Source organism: Netta rufina (assembly GCF_964035555.1).
Source record: "Netta rufina genome assembly, chromosome: 17".
Taxonomy (NCBI): Eukaryota; Metazoa; Chordata; class Aves; order Anseriformes; family Anatidae; genus Netta; species Netta rufina.
The window spans coordinates 13389143-13409030 of record NC_140141.1 but is presented as its reverse complement, the minus strand read 5'-3'; the positions used below and the strand labels follow the sequence as shown (position 1 = coordinate 13409030).

At 51.7% G+C, this 19888-nt stretch overlaps 4 protein-coding genes across 4 annotated transcripts; 2 read left to right on the top strand and 2 right to left on the bottom strand.

Moving 5' to 3' along the window:
* Positions 1-2382: 2382 nt before the first annotated feature.
* Positions 2383-2517, top strand: LOC311215993 (uncharacterized protein; the record flags this gene model as incomplete). The annotated part of the gene is made up of 1 exon (XM_084297454.1): positions 2383-2517. One exon carries the CDS (start codon positions 2383-2385, stop codon positions 2515-2517), a length of 135 nt encoding a protein of 44 aa, XP_084153580.1.
* Positions 2518-3712: 1195 nt separating this feature from the next.
* On the top strand, positions 3713-6877 carry DIABLO (diablo IAP-binding mitochondrial protein). Its single transcript, XM_084297591.1, has 6 exons — positions 3713-3766; positions 4166-4289; positions 4619-4750; positions 5172-5282; positions 5432-5528; positions 6216-6877. Exons 1-6 carry the CDS (start codon positions 3720-3722, stop codon positions 6428-6430), a joined length of 726 nt encoding a protein of 241 aa, XP_084153717.1. The 5' UTR covers positions 3713-3719; the 3' UTR covers positions 6431-6877.
* A 3419-nt stretch (positions 6878-10296) lies between these two features.
* B3GNT4 (UDP-GlcNAc:betaGal beta-1,3-N-acetylglucosaminyltransferase 4) lies at positions 10297-11406 on the bottom strand (the record flags this gene model as incomplete). The annotated part of the gene is made up of 1 exon (XM_084297086.1): positions 10297-11406. The coding sequence occupies one exon, from the start codon at positions 11404-11406 to the stop codon at positions 10297-10299; it is 1110 nt and encodes a 369-aa protein (XP_084153212.1).
* Positions 11407-12229: 823 nt separating this feature from the next.
* On the bottom strand, positions 12230-19263 carry LRRC43 (leucine rich repeat containing 43; the record flags this gene model as incomplete). The annotated part of the gene is made up of 12 exons (XM_084297085.1): positions 12230-12384; positions 14400-14481; positions 14988-15209; positions 15496-15585; positions 15748-15887; positions 16099-16242; positions 16626-16790; positions 17381-17619; positions 18142-18281; positions 18420-18530; positions 18830-19078; positions 19168-19263. 12 exons carry the CDS (start codon positions 19261-19263, stop codon positions 12230-12232), a joined length of 1833 nt encoding a protein of 610 aa, XP_084153211.1.
* Between the last annotated feature and the right edge of the window lie 625 nt (positions 19264-19888).

Sequence of the window (19888 nt, the reverse complement as noted above, 5' to 3'; positions counted from 1 at the left end):
TCCCGGAACTATTCAACAACAACAAAAAAGCCATCTTGACGTTGATCGATTCTCTGGAGGAGCAATTACTACTTAACAGGCTTCCTGAGCAGCTTGATTATGTTCTGCTTCTGTCTAAGGCCTTGCTGACCATGCGGGTAATAATTTGATAACAAGAGAGCTTAATTAAATTAAGGGGCCATTTTCTACATCATAATATCTTTGTAGGTAAGAGATTTGATTTGCAGTACACACTCTTCCTTCTCTCTGCTGGCTGCATTTGTCTGATTTACAAGCAAAAAGAAAAGCAAACAGTATCCAACCTCCACTCCCAAAGACTTTCACTTTTCATATAGCATTCTCAGAAATCAGTTTTGCTAAAAATAAACGTGTATCTTACCTCCCTCCTCCCCACTTGCCACCAATAAGTTGTAGCTCTTGCTCTCTAAAAGGTAGGGGTGACTTTTTGGCTGTGCACAGGAGAAGATACTAGGGCAGTGAAGGAGCAATTATGTATAGACTAGACTGCCTTCAGCACTCACTCGCTTCTGATAAAAGGGCCTGATTCAGTCTGCACAGTTCCAACCTATCCTGAGCCGCTGATGGGCAATCCCCAGGCAAGCACCTTGCTCCCTGAGCAGCCCACAGAAGCACAGGTCTCTCAGAGAATGCAGGAAGAGCTACAGCAGTCTTCCAGGTAACTGAACTGCACGATAAAAAGCATTTGATGACACAATACTTTGTTAGAGGGGGAAAAAAAAAAGCACATTTAAACAAATGCAGGTTTTGACTGACAGCACTAGGAAAGCTATGGTGCTTAAACTCACCGAATGCTGTTGACAAAAGCTCTCTGGGGAAGGGGAGCTATTTGGAGTGCTCTGTACTGCTGTGCCGCGCAGCGCGCAAAGGCGCTCTGTCATATAATAATTGGTCCTGACCACACCTAGTGCATTAGTCCTTGTGCGGGCTGCAAATACAGCCTCATCGCTCCTGCCTCCCGGATGAGCAGCTCAGAAGGGGATCAAACTACAGTACAAACCTTCCAGGAGCCAGAAATTCAAGGGGCAGCTGCAGAACAGAACCAGAGGAATAGGAACTTTACGAAGTAGACCCCATCATCTACCTGGGTAAGCAATTCATTTCTTTGTCGGCGCTACTTTAGACAATTAAAAGTTTCAAAAAGCCAATAAATATCAAAGTTTAATGCTTTGAACAACTGGGAAACCATAGCTGGTTTTAAAATGCAATAGCTCCCATGATGTCTACATGCACCTGAGTTTAGAAAGAAATAACCAACTCAATAAAAGCAAAAGAATGACTTAATTTTAATCAAACTGTGAACTCTTCATCGTGCTTTTTAAAAAACGTTCAAAGTGGCAGAACAGGAATTCAATTTACTCTGACCGGCTTTAGACTATTTAGAAGAGACATAATCCTTTTAAGTTAGTTTTATCCAAAATCTGTTTTTAAATTCCCTATATGTGCTTCACCAAGACTGGGAATATTTTGTCAGGCACGGTTGTGACCAAAATTAAAAAGAACATGCGAGTCAGGGAGACAGCAGAATTTTTTAGTTGGACCTTTACAGATTTAAGTCTGAGGAGCCAAAAACTTTTGTGAAATTTCAGATTTTATATTAAACTTACAAATGAGCAACTTCTAAAGTGACGTGTTCATATGACTTCAAAACACAGATGGAAGATGAGTTCTAAAACATCTTACCCTGCGTCTCCCATTTAAAGGTTATTTTTAAGGTGAGACAGAAATATTTTTCTGTGCAAACTTGTATTTAAGCCCGAGTTTTCCTCACTCTTAAACAAAAGGCTCAGTTTGTGCCAGTATCTCCATTAGATGCAATTATGTCATTAAATATTAATGGTGGCTTCCTTGGAGGAATTGACCACTTTTATCAGAACACACTGGTGGTAATGCATCAGCGAACACTCCGCTTGTGAAGCTTCCTGGATGCACAGCCACCGACACAGGGGAAAGGCATCAGGATCCGGCTGAACTGGGGGCCACCTGTCCTTAGCTACACAACAGCGACCACTACGCGTGCATCCATATTTTAGTTTGCTTAGTTACCAGTCCTGATTTGGAGATATTGTTCAGATCCCAAACTCCTTTTCAACACTGCACACAGCTTGGTAACCCAGGAAAAGTCTGAACAAGCTCACACAAGACGAGCCTCACACTTACACTTCAGTAATTAGCAACTTGCTTAGGAGGCTGGGTGGCTGTTAACCCTCCCAAAGACAACCATTTCTCCCTGCAGCAGAGCCACACCATCCTTCTGGGAAAGACCCATCCTATCCCTTTGCTTCTCCTTCATATAGAGCGCAGAAGAACAAGGCAGCAGCCAGCTCCCGACACCTTACCTGCCCTGTGTTGCTGGGAAGAACCATGCCAGACTCCTTTGCCATCCACTTCCTCAAGGTCCTGAGGGAGCTGCTGGCCTTCGTGCTGTTCAGCTACACGGTGCTGGTTGGAGCACTGCTGCTCGCCGGCTGGACGACGTACTTCCTCGTGCTTAAATGACTGCTCCCCTTCTGCTCTGGCAGCCACAGACTGGCCCAAAGCACCAGGCTCCACGCTCAGCGCACAGGATGGCAGTCCCTTCCTCCTGCACCAACTCTGCAAGCATTTTGTTTTGTTACTGCCTAAGCATAATCTTATTTTCTTATGTAAAAAGGAAAGATTAAAAAAAAAAAAAAGTATCTATACACATACATCTTTCTGATCTTTGTGGCTCTTGCCAATTCTTTTCCTATCTCCTAGACATTGGTCCCTGTTCCCTGGAAGATCTGAAAGCTTCCCAGTAGCTTCGTCCCGAGAGTCCCACCCCACACCCAGCCCAACTCTAGGGAACAGCAGCCCACCGAGTGTGGTGGAAGGACAGGAGGGATGCGACACAATTTGTGTGTGATCAACATCTCAGATAAACAAGTCCTGCCTTGCCTAGCTCTGCCTCACTGAGGGTGGGAACACAGATGGAGAAATTACCTGTAATTGCTTTTTAGTTCTTAAAAAAGCCATTTCAAATCAGCACAAAGTTTCCCCTGGTTTTACAAGGTACACTTTTGTGGGGTGGGGGCACCAACACCACACCACCCATAGGGCTATCATTTGGCACTCCTGAGCATGCAACGCTTTTCAATAAACACTTTAAATGTGGGGGCAGCTGAAGGATTCGACTGGTACAGCAGTGCCCTGCTAAAGCTAAACTGTGACAAGTGTCTCAGAGAGAACAGCAGGAATTTCTGGTATATAGGAAAAAAATAAAAATAAAAATAAAAAAGTAATTGAACTCGACTTAGGCTTTTCATGTGTAACTATAAAGGAGACCCTAGCAGGGGATTATCACAGGCACAGAACCACCCGAAGCCAACGCAGCACCACATATTCTAAGAGTAAAGCCCAAGAACACCAGCGGGGGCACAAAGAGCACGGGCCGCGCCCGTTCTAAGCCGGGAGCCCAGCAGGTACCTCGGGCTGGGGCTGGGCGAGGGATTTGCGGCCATTCCTGAGCGTTTTGAGGCCGTCCCGGGGGGTTTTGAGACCACTCAGGGGCACCAGACCGCCAAGTTACCTCACGGCCTCACCACCCCGCGACCGTTACTAACGGCTGCCTCACGACCGTTACCAACGGCCGCCCGCGCGCACGCTGCGCATGCGCAGATCCGCCCCCCCCCGGCCGCCGCGCGCGTGACGCCAGTTCCTCCGCCGCGCCCCGTCCCAAGATGGCCGCCGCCGGGCGCTGGCTGCGGAGCTGCCGCTCGCTCCTCAGGTACCGCCTGCGCCTCGTGCTGCCGATAATCGCGTCTTAAAGCCCGATTCTCGGTGTGGTTGAATATTAACGGTGTGTTTTTAAAGCCCGATTTTCAACGCGATTGGGTTTTAACGGCGTGTTCGCACGAGATGCGTGCCTTCCCTCGCGGGACCAGCAGTGCGCTGGCTTTACTGTGCCTGTCTTTTGTTCCTTGTAGCTGTAATTAAATATCAGGACCTTAAACAACCTTGTTCATCCGCAAACGCGGCTGTATCGCAGAATGGATCAGACACGGATGTATCACAGAAGGTTCCTCCTGACTGGGTCACCTGGAACAGCCCCCACACGTTTATTTCATCCTTGACACCCGCCCCACGCGTTGTTTCTGTGCCTGACCCCCGTGTTTTGTGCTTGCAGACGAGGCTTCCCCGTGCTGGCGGCCGCCCGCAGACAGCCCGGCCTCTCTGGAGGGAGCAGGCGATGGCAGCAGGCGCTGGGTGTGGGGCTGGGAGCGGCGCTGTGCGCAGTCCCGGTCATTGAGGTAATGTCACGAGGGAGATAGGAGCGGTCAAAACCACTTGCCTAGCGTTGTACGAGTTAATGTTTACCTTAGTACCATCCTCGTTCCTTCTCGGAGATCACAGGTGGTTATCTGTGTAGTTGTTAAGGAAGAGAAATGAGAAAGATGGGGTTTACCTTCAATAATGTCTTAAAAAATGTTGGCTTGTTCTACAGAGAAAGGCGAAACACTACTAAGAATTAGGCTGTCCAAGCTTGTAATTAACAGTCTGCTTTTGCTTACCGTTATTTGTTACAATAACGTATACTTCAATTTCATGGTAAAGACGATGCAAATTTGTTGTCTTTCAGAAACAGAATTCCTCTTCTCTCAGTAACGATGCCCTGATTAAAAGAGCAGTTTCTCTGGTAACAGACAGCACTTCCACTCTCCTCTCTCAAACAACGTATGCGTTGATTGAAGCATTGACAGAGTATACAAAGGTAAGCTGATTGATTATGAGTAGTGTACTCTTATATTTCTGCTTTTCATGCAGTACAAGTGTATTTGTGTGCAAGAAACTCCTGTAGCACAAGTAGGCTTTCAGAGCAGGAGATCAGAGGGGCAGTTCCATGCTCTGGATTCCAAAAAGCCCAGAACGATGCATACATACTCCTGGAGTATGAAAGTTGGAGTCAGTGTACTCCTTCCTTTTTTCAACATCTATAAAATTAACAGTAAACTTAAGAACAAAGCACCTTTGTAACTATTAAACGATTTGTTACCCACTGTATATACTGGGGATTAAATACAGACAGGTTAGTTCTTTTCTTATTTCTGTGACTAATTAACAGAAGTTGACACTGAGACAACATCAGTGACTTACAGATTTTCCTGTAACTGTGTGAAATGATTCCTTTGCAGGCAGTTTATACCCTAGTGTCTCTCTACAAGCAATACTCAAATCTTCTTGGGAAGATGAACTCCGAAGAAGTAGACGCAGTCTGGCAGGTGGTGATAGGAGCCAGAGTTGATGTAAGCAATTACCTCCCTTCGGTCAGCAACTTGCCTCATTTATGTTGCTCAGAAAGCTGTTGTGTCACTTGCTGACCTTTTCACAACGGTTTGGAAGAGCATTCTGATACGAATCTATAAAGCTGAGTAATACTTTATTTTACTCCTAGATGACAACAAAACAGCAAGAATACCTGAGGCTGGAGTCCAGCTGGATGACAGCGTTACGTCTCTCAGAGATGGCAGCAGAAGCTGCATATCAATCAGGTATGCAGAAGCAGAAATACTGAGAATCTTTCAGCTAACATTTAGGTGCCCCTCGCTGGATTCACTTTTATTGAAGTGAGAGTATTTGCCTTTTGCTCAGGGACGATAGGAATTTTGTTTTCTCCCTGTACACACACTTCCACAAAACATGCAGAGACTTGACAGCTCTGAGATTGAGTTATGAGCTGACTTGGCAAAGTTATTGGAGCAGAGAAAGAAGATTAGGACAAAAAAAGTAAATATCCAAGGGCAGCCTAACTGCACATTTCTTGTTGAAACTGTTGAAAAAGACATACAATCTGTAGGAGCATAGGAAAACAGGTTTCCATGTTCAGCAGTGCCACGCTTTCCAGTTTATGTTCCATGACAAGACAAGGACTGAAAGTTCCCAGTACACGGTGACTGGGCTGGGCTTAGTTCTCAAACCCAGCAGCACAACCTGATCCAATTTGACCAGATGCTGGCTGAAAGCTGCTTGGGCTGGAGGAATTCAAGGGGACACAAAAATCTCAAGGTCGGCATGTTGTTGGTTCAGGTAAATGAACAGTAAATGCATTTAGCATTAATACAGCCCAAGAGCCATCAAAACACTTAGCAAAGCAGGTGATAATTACAGACAGTTGCTTCCTTAATTGAAGGTTTGCTGAGTGCTCTCTAACCTAATGAATTTAAATTACTGCTTTTCAGGTGCAGATCAAGCCTCAGTGACAGCCCGAAGCCACATCCAGCTAGTGAAATCACAAGTGCAAGAAGTGCGGCAGCTGTCCCAGAAAGCAGAGACAAAGTTAGCTGAAGCTCAGACAGAAGAGCTGATAAAAGCTCAAGGAGAGGAGTCTTCATTGCCGCAGGGTGTTATAGGAAGTACGGATGCGGGTGAAGACCCTTATCTCCGGGAAGACTGAAAAGAACTGAACTGTCACCTTCGAGTACGTGAGAATTGATCAGAAATCCTGGGGTTTTCCCACTTCTAAGTGGATAGTGGAAAACTGCTGAAATAAGCCTGTGATTCCATTTTTTTCCCCCTAAATAGGCTTGCTTTACAAATCAAGTCAATTCCAAGACTCTGAAAAAGCCTTCACCTTGTTTGTAGCCTACCACGTTTGTAATAATTATAGATTTGATTATTTAAGTGTTTAACTATGCAAATGTGAAAATTGCTATCAAGGATAGCTTGTTGTTCATTGTCTCTGCCGGGAGGATCCTACCCGTGGTGCGATGTGTTTCTGGGAGCTCTCTGACATAGGGGCTAACTAGGTATCAGCCAAAGACGTGTATTTAAAAGTGATAATTTTTAACCTGTGAAGTAAATGATACGTTAGTAGACACCTTTATTAAACTGTGCAAGTGCATTTCCTTTCAAGTATGCCCACACAGATAAGAGATTAAGTGCTGTTTTCTGTTTTGGCTTTGTAACAGAGTTGAGTCTGACAACTATATCTAATTGCACTTAATTGCAATCAGGGAAAACATTTGCTATTGAGCTGAAAACTTTCGATGGAGTTACCCAAGCTCTTCTTGGAGAAGTTTTGCAGTGCAGTACAGTCTCCAGCAGTCTCTTTCACCCAGGAGTCACTGCTTGTAGAACAGCTGCCTTCCTCAGGAAGCATAAGATGTGATTTTCAATGTACTGTGGTTACAGAGTAGTTGTGACAACTGCTGCAGACTTTATAAAGCAACAAACAAAAGTGAGTTTAACGTATTTGAGTGCTTTCTAGCACAAGATTCAGGAAAATTATCTGAATTCTCTCTTTTGGTAAGCTTAATGTTTCACTGCAGGCTTTAAAACCGCAAGTGTCTTTCACTGTGTTCATTTTCTAACTTGACAGCTTCATGTGAAATTTGCAGAATTAGCTGTACAGACAATATAAACTTTAGCTGAGATTGCTTTGTACAGTAGCACTGGCTAGAACTCTGTCGCTGCTGATTTGAGTCAGTTAATCCCCATTCATCACCTTTTGTAAGAAGGCACGCAATCATAAGATTTTCCACTATAAATTAGCAGCAGATGCACTACATGTGGTGAGGTTGCTGTTACTAAACTGAGTTCTGCTTGACTAGGATTTTTTTTCAGCTGTAACACGAGCCTTTCTCTGTCTCCTTTTGCCTGCCTTTTGAACAAATGCATTCTCAGCTGCACAGCACTATAAATTTAGATTATATAGTAAAAGCTTTAAAAAACAAACAAACAAACAAAATCAACTTTCCTTGCTCCTGCTGCTCACTGGATGCTGCTGTATCCAAGGGGGAAGGCAGGGTCTGAAATCAAAGCTCACAGGAAGATGCCAGCGTCTGCTGTGCCAGTAGTCAGAAGGTCCCAAACACGCCTTTGGGCTGGAGCACTGGGGAAGACCCAACTGTCATGAGCCAATTTGTTGTAGCAGTGGCACAGCCACACCCTCAAGAGCTACAGGCAACTTCAGGTCAGCCTTCTAACCGCATCTGCTCCGTTTGTTCTGTGCTGCAGTTGACGAACCACCAAGTCACTGATTGAAACACGCACACAGGCTATGTTTCTGTCACAGTGCTGCACTAACTCCACTCAGACGCTTGCATGACAAGGATATGGCTTAAGAAAGATAAACGTCAACCCAGGAGTCTGGGAAGCGGCCATTCTTCCCCTTTCAGAGCCTGCCACCCCCCCCCCCCTTGCAGCCCAACTTCTTGTTTTACAGTTTGACACAGGTTCTACCCCCACGCATCTAAACTGCTGCAACAGGAAGCAATTAGTCAGCGCAATCAAGTCAAAAAGGGAAAGAAATACTTGAGTGGCTCCACGGCACCTTCCAGGTGGGGTGGAAAAGATCCCCCTGCACCTTCATTGAGAAGTGAGAGTGGCGTAGTGGGGAATTAGCCTACGCACTTAAGCCCAGAACTGCCATGACATCACTCGCTGTGTGATGTTCCTGAGTTTGCATTTGGACTCAGCGAGGGGATCAGAAAAACGCTGCCAGAGCAGTTGACATCGTACCAAGCCCGCTCCGTCCAGTCTCCTCTCTGGAACAGGCAGTGGTGCCCAGGGGCACAGTGCCGAGAAATGCAGGGCTTTGCTGCGTGATACTCAACCTCATTTGCAAAGCCAATCAGTCTAAAACTACATGTAGTGTCTCAGGTACAGCTGATTAATCACTGCTAGGGCTGCAGTGAGATGGAGTAGCAGCTGCTACAGGAGCACACAGGCTCACAGAAGGTTTTTTTTTTTTAGATGCACACCTACTCACACGTAGCACAGAAACAGCTCCTGTGAGAGTGGCAACTCGTGCTGTAAGAGTCACGCAGTGGAGCTAAACTTGACCTACAGCTGGTGCTCTAGAAAGCCAAGGCCGCAAGTAAAATACATTGTCAGACAGGACTGCCAGGAACCCCTCAGCCCCAGGCTGTACAGTACTGCACCCCACAGCAGCACGGGGCAGGCAGCCTCCCCAGGGAGCCTGGCACACCCCAGGGCTCAGGATGCCCTCCAAGCCTAAGCAGCCAGGACAAGGAACTCCTGGCAGTGCTCCCCAGGCACCTCTGGAAGCTCCAATTCACAGCTGGTGGCCCTGAACACTGAGCAGCTGGGACACAACCAGCTCTGATTGCTGTAATCGCACCCCCTCACTCCCCTTAGACTTTTCTAAAGCTTCCAGGTCGCTGCCTGCTCGCACAGCACATCTGGCAGCAAGGCTGAGAAGCTTCATAAACTGTCAGCAAACCTCAGCTTCAGAATTGATTGGTCCTCAAATTAGTTACTCCAGAGCACTCAGAGATTAATCACGGCTTCTGTGTCAATGCATCGTGCCTGGACCGTGGGCAGAGAGCAGCAGCTGCTCACAGGAGAAGTGACAAGTTTCCATTTCCTCATAACCCTTTAATATCCTCTTTAACATCCATGACTCTTTAATGCAAATATCACCAGACGTCAGCATGCTTTGGCTCCTAGTTCTAGCTTTCAGGAGACCCAGAAAGATTCCTGTGAATACTTTCAGAACTGTATTTTATTTATACCCAATGAAAACAAGCAAATGAAGCAAATAAACCCCAAACACCTCCCACGCAGCACGAAAAGCTGCAGCCACTGGGACTTAACTACCTCTCAGGACATATTTCTCCTCTCAGACCAGAAAGTGTTTGTGCAAAAGCTTCTAGTGCAAGTAAACTTGTAATAACCTTCTGTAAAATCCAAAGGGCTTAAATTGGAGCCCAATCCCTCGGATTACTGTGCTGTTAAGGCAATACATTTTTAAGGCGTTTCTCCCCACACTCCATTCCTTTTCTCCTGCTGCCCCGCAGGACCTGTGGGATTGCTGGCCTGGGACAACAGAGCTGCACTGCAGCAGATGCAGCAGCACACACCGGCCTTTCTTCTACCCTTGCCTTGACTAAAAAGGTTAGAAATAATTTAAAGTGCTCCGTCACTCGTTAGTCATCATTACCTTTTCCAGGAGAGACCGAATTCAGCTGGCAGTCTGACACCAGCCTCAGTGTTGCAGAACCTCCACAGGAGGTGGCACCTCATTCACGTTACCTGCAGCAGCTGTGACCTCCCTGGGCCCCAGCGTGGCCAGGAGGAACCGAGCCGAGTCCCCTGTGCCGTGTCTCACCAAGCTACCAGCCCCATCCCCTTCCCCTGACAATTCAGTAACCCACCGACAAAGACCGACTGCAAACAAAACCCTATGGCTCACGTACAGCCTGTTAGTAGAGGACACATTTCTACCACAACCTGATTTTTAGTTTAAGCACCCTGTATCCGTCACCAGCCAAGATCCTACTGTGCTCATCAGGAGCTTCATTTCCAACCGGTTCTGTAGGGGTGTGTTACTGACACCGCACACCGAATGCTCTCGTCCTTCACCAGCGTCCACATGATCCACATCTCAGTGGGGTTTAGCTTGTGCACAACCATCAGTTCCTTGTACAAGCACGGATCGAAAGGATTGAAAGGTCTCTGGATCCCAAAAGTCTTAAAGCCAGCATGGTTCTTTGGGGTCACTGCCATCTTTGCCAGACACATCCCCACAAAGACATCATCTATTGGGAAGAGCTCCGTGTCCTCTGCGGTGCTCTGGAGTCGGCGCACTGTCGCTCTAGACATCACATAACCCCCTCCGCCCGCATAGAGGGGATAGAAGGGGGCTCCGTACATGGTCTCTGGAATGAAGTACTTGACCTTGGTGTTCCTGATGGGCCGGGCGTTGGCAATCACATCCCCAACAAAGAGATCCTGCTCAGGGTCCAGCTCCTGGAGGAACTCAACGATATTGTAAGTGTTGACGAAGACATCATCATCGCCCTTCAGCACAAACCTGGCATGCCGACAGTCCTCCATGAACCAGCGGAGGAAATGCAGCTCCTTGAGGGTCAAGTTGAAGAAATTGTCAGCAAAATCCCACTGCACGATGTCATCGAACTCCTGGCTTTCGTAAGCCAGCAGCTGGTGCAGGGGCTGCGCTTGGATTTTGGCCTCCGAGCGCCCGAGGAGGAACACCAGCCTGATGTGCCTGCCACCAATGGAGCCCTCCTTCCCCCACGTGTTCCTGATCGCCACCCGCCGCTCTATATTGATCGGGGGAGACTTGATGGCCAGCAAGAGGAACGTGTCCTTACTGCACCTGGAAGGCTTCAGCAGCGCTGAGAAGTTCCGGCAGTGCTTGTACGTTAGGAAGACGCGGTGAAGCTCCGGGAGGGCGAGGGAAGAGTTGGCGAGGGTCAAGTCTGGCAAACACTTACTGGGTTCGGCGTTGTCCAGAGCCAAAGACTTGGGTTTGCGACTTGCTACATCCACTTTCTGCTCTGCTGACGATGTTGCCAACTTCGCCTCTCTCTTTAGATAAAAAAGACACGCCAGCAGCATGACCGACAAGGCATAAAGCGCCAGGTTTTTAATCCTGGGATACATCGCAACGTCCCGTGCGGGATCCAGGCCCTGTGGGGACGAAGAAGGACAGAAGGACAAGCCGGTGATCACCGAGAGCCGCACACTCCCACCTCCCGTTCCCGGCACTGCGGGGCCAGGCGCAGCCCCGAGCTCCCCCCCACGGTCCCCAACGCGGTTTTGGGGCGCGTCTCACCGCTGCGGGTCCCGGCGAGGACGGGAGCGCGGGGCCGGGCTCCGGAGCCAGCCCCGGGGGCAGAGCCCAGCCGGGAGCCGGGCAGCGCTGGCCACGCCGGGCTCCTTCTGTCCTCTCCTCTCCTCCCCTCTTCTCCTCCTCCCACCGGCAGCTGCCCGCTGCTGCCGCCGCCCCGCCCGGCCCCGCCCCAGATCCGATCGCTGCATCCCCAGCTATACCTCGCACACCGCGCGGTGCAGCCCCAATTGCCCCCCACCTGCTGCAAGTTGCACCCCCAATTCCCCTGCACGCACTGCACGTTGCACCCCCGATCCCTCCCCTCCCACTGCACATCACACCCCCGATTCCCCCCCACACACAGCACATTGCACCCCCAGATCCCCAACGCACACAGCACATTACACCCCCAGTTCACCCCCACACAGAGCACACTGCACCCCCAATTCCCCCCCACGCTGCACCCTAATCCCTCCCCCTGCGTACTGCACCCCCAATTCCCACTCCCTGCACCCCCAGTCCCCCCAGTACATCGCACACCCACCACTGAGCTCCATCCCACGGCCCTGGCGATTCAGCAACCCCGGCAGCCGAGCAGTGTCCCCGTGGGCTTTATTTCACTGACCTCCGTTGCTCGCTCCAGCCACGGCCGCCTTAGGGAGCCTTGTCCACGGCCACCGCGCTCCCCGGGCTCTGAGCAGCAGCCGAGGGCCACCGCAGCAGCTGCACCTGGAATTCCACTGTCAGCGGCACTGCCTCGAGCCCTCGGCCCTCCTCTGGCTCAGCGGAGTCTTTGTTTTTTCTTTTTCCTGGGGAAAGTGGTAAATCAGCCTTGGGCTTTGTAGGATAAATCGCCTGAAAAGCGGCTGCGTGCAGGGGGCTGTGCCCACCACGTTAGCACCAACTGCCGGGCCCTAAAGGAAAATCCACTTGAACACGAGTTAGGGTGGTAAGCCCAGCTTCTTCTTTAAGCCCAATCTTTAAGCAGTTAATCAATCTGGGTGCAATTTTGCTTTTTGTAGTGAAATTGCCCTGTAAATTTCCAAGAAAAAAGAACGACGCAGGCATAAATCATTCCAAGGATCCCGGAAAATCAAGCGCGAGGTAAAGGAGACCTACGTGAGACTACTTCCGAAGGCATCCTTCAATGTCTGGGCGAATTGTTTGCTCGAGACAAAGCTTGCTGCCTTTCCCCTTTGAGCCGCCTGGAAGGGATCCCGATTTCCCTGAGAGCACTTATTATTTGTGTGCATTTGCCGACGGAGGGATGCAAATCAGCCTCGGCTCCCAGCTGCAAGGGCCGGGAGCGTCCCCGGTGCCCCGCGGCGCGGCCGCTGCTGCAGCTCCAGGGGAATGGAGAGCGAGCACCGAAGGACCAGAGCACGCTTTGGTGACACAGGCGGATGCCACCTGCGTGCTGCGGTGACAATTGAGTGGCCCACCAGCCCCCACGGCCCCTCTTGCCTCCCCGGCTGTGGTCGGGCTGTGTGTGTGACTCATGAGTCACGGCAGAGCACGCTGCCACGGGACGCTGCTGGTATTGGGCGTAGCAAACCGTGGGGCAGATTTTTGACGTGTCCTTTGAGAGATGCACCCCGAGACCTTGCTGTGCTGCAGGCTGCAGCTGCGGCTGCCATCCCCCACCTGCAAGAGGGGGTCAGGAAGGCCAAGTTGAACTCGAGTCGCTGACCACTTGGGGTTTTCTGTGGCGGCAGCTGTTTTCTGTGCACCCGACACCATGCTCAGCCACACAACCCCCAGCAGAAGGGGGTTGTTCTCACTCAAGATAGAGAGAAGAGCTGCTACATGCACACTGACCACAGGCACTGGGGTGGAAAGGAAGAAAAAAGCACCAGGCGGTCGTATGACAGCAGCTCCCTGCTTCAGCAGCTGCTGAGCATGCACTGCAAATCAGCATCTTGTGGTGGGAAACAAACGCTGTAATGGCCCAAGGAGTTTCTTCTTCTTTTTGGGTAGCTGGAAGGCCGGCAGGCTTCCTCGAGCACAGCCAGCATAGGACTGCAGGGTCTGAAGTCCTTCCCGTGGACAGGGTGAAGGTGCACAGAAAACAGCCAGAGCTCTTGGGGAAGGGGGGTTAATTGCACTGTTAAATTAGCAACTCAGCCTGAGGCCAGAGCAGGGACACGGGGCTCCTCTGAGAGCTCCCGGTGGTGCTGGGGAGAGGGGCCTAGCCCGCTCCATGCTGCCCTCAACCCCTGAGCAACTTTTGGCATCGCCCTGAGCCACCTCCCCCACTTCCTCCTGCTCTTGCATTACCCCTCTGGCGTGCTGGCACTGTTATTTTTGTAGTCAAAACAAGAGTGCTGGAAAAATAACCTGCAAGAGGAAGGGCGAGCTCTGTCTGCAAGTGGTTTAAACAATGCTGCTGACAGAGCAAAGCCTGACCTCCGTGCTGGGCAGCAGGGGATGCCTGTTAGGGGCTGGGGTGGTGTCTGCAGGGGTGGCAGCAGTGGGGTCTGTTCCTGGGCAGGCTGGGCACCTGGGCTCTGAGCTGGAAAGCCCACCGATCCCCTCCTCAAAGTACCTGGAGACGGATGAGGACCTTATTACGGATCCCAGACCTTATTACGGATCCCAGACAGCTGCCCACACCACGATGTGTGTACCAGGGCGTGTGCCTGGCCTTACAGACCCGCAGCCTCAATGACAGCATTCAGAGCCCCAAGCTCAGGATGTGAGTAAGCGTCCTGTGTGGCAGAGCTGGCAGGGTGGCAGAGAACCTGCGGCTGCCTCCGGGCTGGGCACCGTTGGTGTTTGCTCTTGCACACGCTGCTCTCTGCCCAGCCAGCTCCAGCTCTCTCACCTTTGGCAGATGCTGTGGTTTTCCGGCTGGCCTGACTTTCTGCTTTCAGTTTTTTGCTCTTCTCTTTGCCTTTTTTCTTGTCCTGTGGAGAGAGACGTTTCCACACTCAGGCGGTGTTGAAATTCAGTGCCCACATTCAGTCCTGTGACAGTCATCACCGCCTGGGTTGGCACCAGGATTTAATGGGCTAAAGAAAGTGGTGACAGGAAGCGGGAGCACAGCAGAGGGGCTGCCCAGAGAAGAGAAGAGACTCCAGGAAACACAAAGTGTCAGGACAGCTGGCGCACGTTGCCATGCTGAGAGAGAGAGAGGATCAGTGGAAGCATGAGGGGTTGCTTTCACATTCTTGGAAATTAAGATAAACTCACCTATTTTCTTACCATAAGCCCACAAAAAGTAGCAGCACTTACTGATAATGCCAATTTCAAATAACAATGCCAGCAGTGGTGGGTGGCGCTCCAGCAGGGCTATTTCAGCCCTGTTTTTTGGAGAGGGAACTGAGGGATAGATGGGCAGGGCAGGACGTGCTGAACCCCCCCCCCAGCAGTCCATCCCCACCGCCCTGCCCCAGGACACGCTCCTTACCACTTTCTCCTCCAGACTCAGTGGCTGCAGCGGCTGCTCAGTGATGAGGATCCCAAAGTCACACACAGTTGCCACCAGGTCCTCAGTGGCCAGCAGGGCCTCCAGGCTCACTCTCCTAGAGCCCAGGGTCCTCCGAATGGGTGGGTCGCTGCGGAGTTCACACGGCTGCTTCTTCTTCTTCTTCTCCTGCTGCTTCTGCTTCTGCTTGTCCTTGGGCACGGGACCCTGCAGAGCACCAGTATGGGATCAGTGTCAGCTGAGGGTTGGGGCCTCTTTATCAGGCAGCAGGTAACCTGGGCCCAGCCACAAGCCCACCTCTGTATCCAGCCTGAGGGGTGTGTGAAACAGCTGCTGCCCTCCTCCCACAGCAGGAAGGAATTTGTCTAGAAGTCTGGGATGGAGAAATACTCCCTGACACCCAAAACTGGCACAGAAGAAGGTCCCTCCTTGCCCCATCACTATTGTTGTAGCTCAGAAGGTTTTTGGACACTGTTCCCTCCTGGCATCCTACCTTGCCACCATCCTTCTTTAGCCCCTGTCCTGCCTTCTTGTTTGTTACCACACTTTCTTCTGAGTCAGCATCAACAGGCCACGAGAGCACCTGCCAGGAGAGAGGAGCTGGCACTGCAGGGACTGGGACACCCAAGGACACCTCCATCCCAGAGTGCCTCCCAGAGGGAGTGAGGTGCCACTGCTGCCCCCCCCCCCCCCAGCAGCTATTTTCCCTCCCTGCCCCTTTCATCTGGCCCTGCCACACACTCACCTTCTCCTCCACCACTGAGACAATCGTTCCAGCCGCCAGGTAGCCCTTCAGCCCCACCAAGTCCTTGGCAGTGTGCTCCTTCCTGTAGCTGCAGTCAATGGTGTCTGCCCAGGGCTTTCCAGGGGTGACAAACAAATGTGCTGCGCAGGAAAAAAAAAAAATAAAAAAAATTGAGGTGACCTTTTCTTCCTGAGGAGAGGACAAGACTGGTGCCAGTTCGTTACCCATCAATCTCAGTAAGAGCCCAGCTGCAGCTGATGCTGCAAGGGATGCACCGATGCCACCACGTTCCTGGAAAAGTCATGAGTCTGCCCTGACCAGTAGGATAGAGGATTTATAATTCCTCATTACCAGCATGTGCCGTGAGCTCCTCCGTGGCTGCAGACTCCTGCTGGCCCTTTGTTTCCCCCATGTCCCTTGCAGAGCTGTCCGCACCCAGGGTGGCCACCGCAGGACTCTGATGAATTGTTGTTACCTGGAACAGAGAGGAATCTCCTGGCAGGGCACATCTGGCTGTGTCTGCACCAGGCCTAGGAGCAGCACTGCCTCTGAAATCCCATTCCCCAACCCATCCTGGTCATCAGGAGAAGGGGCAGAGCAAGGTGAGCTGCATGGTGGCACCTGCAGGAGGGCCACAAATGCACTCCCATGTGCAGAGCAGCGTTGGACTACCCAGAGGGACAGGGAACATGGCCAACAGAGACGAGTGCTGCCAGACTTGGCCACACAGGAATTTGTCCCTGGCTTACTGTTGCCCATGACGGGTTCATTATGAATGGTCTTGCTCTGCAGCCTGGAGGTGAAGTCCCCCTCGCTGTGGCCTGCCAGAGCCTCCTGTTTTCAGGAGCTCAGTTAAACACCAACCTCAGCGCTGCCACCGTCCTCCACCTCCTCTCCCTCTGTGAACTCGTAGGTCACGCAGTAGCTGTAGGTGATCGCCGCTGCCTTGGTGTCAACCTCCAGTTCCTGGAGAGTGCTGGGATCAGGAACTCCCTTGATCTTCCCAATGCTCACAACCACTTGCGCTTCACTTCTTATCAGCTCTAAAGGGAAGACAATCCTGCTGAGGAGCAAGGAAGGCACGGAGCAAGAGGAAGCCTCCAGGATGCCACCACCTAGCATCCTTCTCTGCCACCCTTTCCAAGTGCTGTGACAAGCCATAGCCACGTGGGGTCACTCCAAAGCCATGCAAACATCTGGCTTGGTTGCTTTGCCTCCCTGGTTAACATTTTCGACTCAATAAAGCACACTCCGTGCATAAATTCATTGAAGGGAGGTCACCAAGAGGGGCTTCCCTCTCCCTGGTGCCCCCAAGGCCCTGGGATCTTGTCCCAGCCTGGGATGTGTCACACTGTGGAGCAGGCACCACTTTGTGCTGGCACTGCAGCACACGTCAGCATCTTCCCAGATGTTCAGGAATGTCAGCAGAGATGTTCCTCTTTCAGCAGCTCAAGAGGGAAACACACAGCGTGAAACCAGATTGTGTCTGGCAAACAAAGACGGGGGCAGGCCGTGACACCAAGCCAGAGCTACAGGGACAGGGTTGGGTTGTTCCTGCAACCTTTGGACCTGATTAAGGCTAAAACCACCTCGATTATAAACGTGCTGCTGCAGGGTCCCCTGCCTGCCTCACCTGGCTGCCTCGCCAAACCAAGGAACTGCTGCCTCTCGTCAAGCTCTATGTGGATGTCGTCCAGGACGGACAGCTGGGGCAGGCCGTCCATGACAAAGCCTCTGTAAGCAGGAATGAGAGCCAGAGGGTTCCCTTGGAGCACCAGGACGCGGAGCTTCTGCAGACTGGAAAGCTGGGAGACCAGCTCCAGCAGCTCTGTTAAGTTGTTAAAGCTCAGGTCAAGGGAGATGAGATTTGGCCTAAAGGAGAGAATCCAGCAGTAAGGGTAGGCAAACAACGTCCAGCTGAGGGCACTGCTGCCCTGAGTCGAGAAAAGAAACAGAAATCCTGATTCCTCAGCACAACAACCTGCAGTGGCACAAACTGGGTGAAAGTGGGGAATCCAAAAGCATAATCTCACATAGTCCATTGCCAGTTTGCCCCATAACTCAAAACCTTTTTTTTTTCTTTAGCATCCATTAATTACCCCACTGCATCCTTCACTGATACAGCCTGAGCTTGACACCCTTCCCCAGGGAAGACTACCAGCAGGGACTGGGAAGAGCAAAGCCAGACCCTGCCCCAACAAGCTCACATCAAACCGTGAGACAGAAGGCAGCAAACCGAGACAAGCCACTCTGCACTGATGGGGTGTTGGAGGCAGAGAAAAAAAAAAAAAACACCTGCTGAAGGGCTGCAATTTCTTAATGCAGGGCATCTCGATGGCTTGGGGGCATCTGTTCCCATCTGCCCACCTCCCAGTAGCTAGCCTGTGGCATTACCAGAAGTCTGCAGTGAGGTACTTGTCCTGTGAGGGGCCGCACAGCCTGTTGTACCCCAGCCCCAGGTGCTGCAGCTGTGGAGGGGGCTGAGCACACAGCTCCTGCAGATCAGCCACAGCGTTGCAGCAGAGCTCCAGGACCTGCCCAGGACAGAGGAAACAACAAACACCCTTTGCAACGAGCAGCTCCTGGCGCACCCTCGAGCTGCTCAGCTTGTGCAGCGTTCCCACATGGGATCTCTTTCCCCATCCCACTGTCACAAGACTCTGCTCACCCACCTTCAGTGTCCGGGGCAGGTTGGCCGAGGTTACCCTGCTGATCTGGTTGGCACAGAGTATCAGCTCCTCCAGGTGCTGTAACTGCAGCAGATCCTCGTCGACTTCCTCTACCTACAAAGAGCTGTGTTTGGCCACCGTGACCTTGAACCACCTCGTGTCATGTGGGTCAAGGTGACGCAGAGATGTGGTGTTGATCCATGTGATGCACGTGTAGCACGGATCAGTGTAACACACCGAGTGGGGCTGCCAGCAGCTCGATCCCAGCTGCAATAGCAGCATCTGGGGAGACCCTGGGTTGTGGAAACTGCTTTTCCCAGGATGTTTTCCCCCTCAGCAGATGTGTTTTTTTGGTCTGAAGGTGGGCAGCTCTGTGGGAACCAGCCCGTTCCTGCCTGCCAGCCTGCACTTACGTCCTTGCCGACGATCCGCAGGGACCTGAAGACCTGGAGGACGCGGGTGCCGCTGACAAGCTGGGGTGCCTGCACAGCCAAATCCCGCAGCTGCTGGTCCTGGGGGCTGCAGCCCGGTGGCAGGGCCCAGGGGCTGTGCGGGTCTCTCAGCAGCTCCATCAGAGCCTGGGGGCTCTCCTCGCCCAGCGGCAGGTCCTCATCCTCCTCCTGCCCCGAGGGGCTCGTGTGTACACCGAAGCGGGACTTGTTCTGCAGAGAGAGGAGAGGCAGTGAGCACCCCACAGACCCCCTGCCCCCTGTGGAGCCCTCCCCATCCCACCATGCCCCCCAGCCCCTACCCAGCTGCCAAGGCCGCAGGGGAAGTCCCGCAGGCCCAGGAGACGCAGGTGCTCCCGAAAAGCAGCCGAGAGGCTGCGGGGCCCAGGCGCCGCCATCCAGGAATTCTCTGGCTCTTGGCACCCGTCCCTGTCGCTAGGAGATGGCGGGGACGCGATGCCCTGGGGACTGGCTTCTGTGGGGCCGTGAAGAGGGTGTGGGATGGCACTGCAAGCTGGGAATAAATCCCAGGCTTTTACTGGTCTCCCTCTGGGATCTGAAGGCTGCTCCCCACCAGGGAAAGAGTGGGCGGCATTTACAAGGTGCAGCATCAGCCCCGTCCCCTAGCCAAGGACCTGCAGCACAGCGTTTGCCATTTCACTTATCTACATCTTGAGAGTCACTCGAGTTTCAGGGAGGAAGCAGTCGTGTGCTCAGTAAAAGCACCCCAATCGTTGGTGCAGAGGGCACCGCTGCCACAGCACCGCAAGGCCATCGGAAAACAAAGTTCACAGCTAAAAGTACCAGCGCCCGCTCTTGGAAAAAGTCACTGAGCCCAGGGGCAAAAGCCCCAGTGCTGTCTGAGGTCAGACCCAGGTCTCCCCACTCAGGGGTTTATCTGTTTTTTCCAGCGATAGGTGTGGAGATGATAGCGACAAATTCCACTTTAGGGAGCTTGCAGAGCAGCTCGTGTCAGCAGAACTTCACCAAGTAAATTGCAGATGCTCTGCGGTGTCTGGTGGT

What these genes read in the sequence shown, in the direction of transcription:
- DIABLO (XM_084297591.1), top strand. Translation starts at nt 3,720, where the DNA reads ATGGCCGCCGCCGGGCGCTGGCTGCGGAGCTGCCGCTCGCTCCTCAG. An exon ending in TGATAGGAGCCAGAGTTGAT is followed by an intron (nt 5,283 to 5,431) that starts GTAAGCAATTAC and finishes TTTTACTCCTAG; the next exon opens with ATGACAACAAAACAGCAAGA. An exon ending in AGAAGCTGCATATCAATCAG is followed by an intron (nt 5,529 to 6,215) that starts GTATGCAGAAGC and finishes ACTGCTTTTCAG; the next exon opens with GTGCAGATCAAGCCTCAGTG.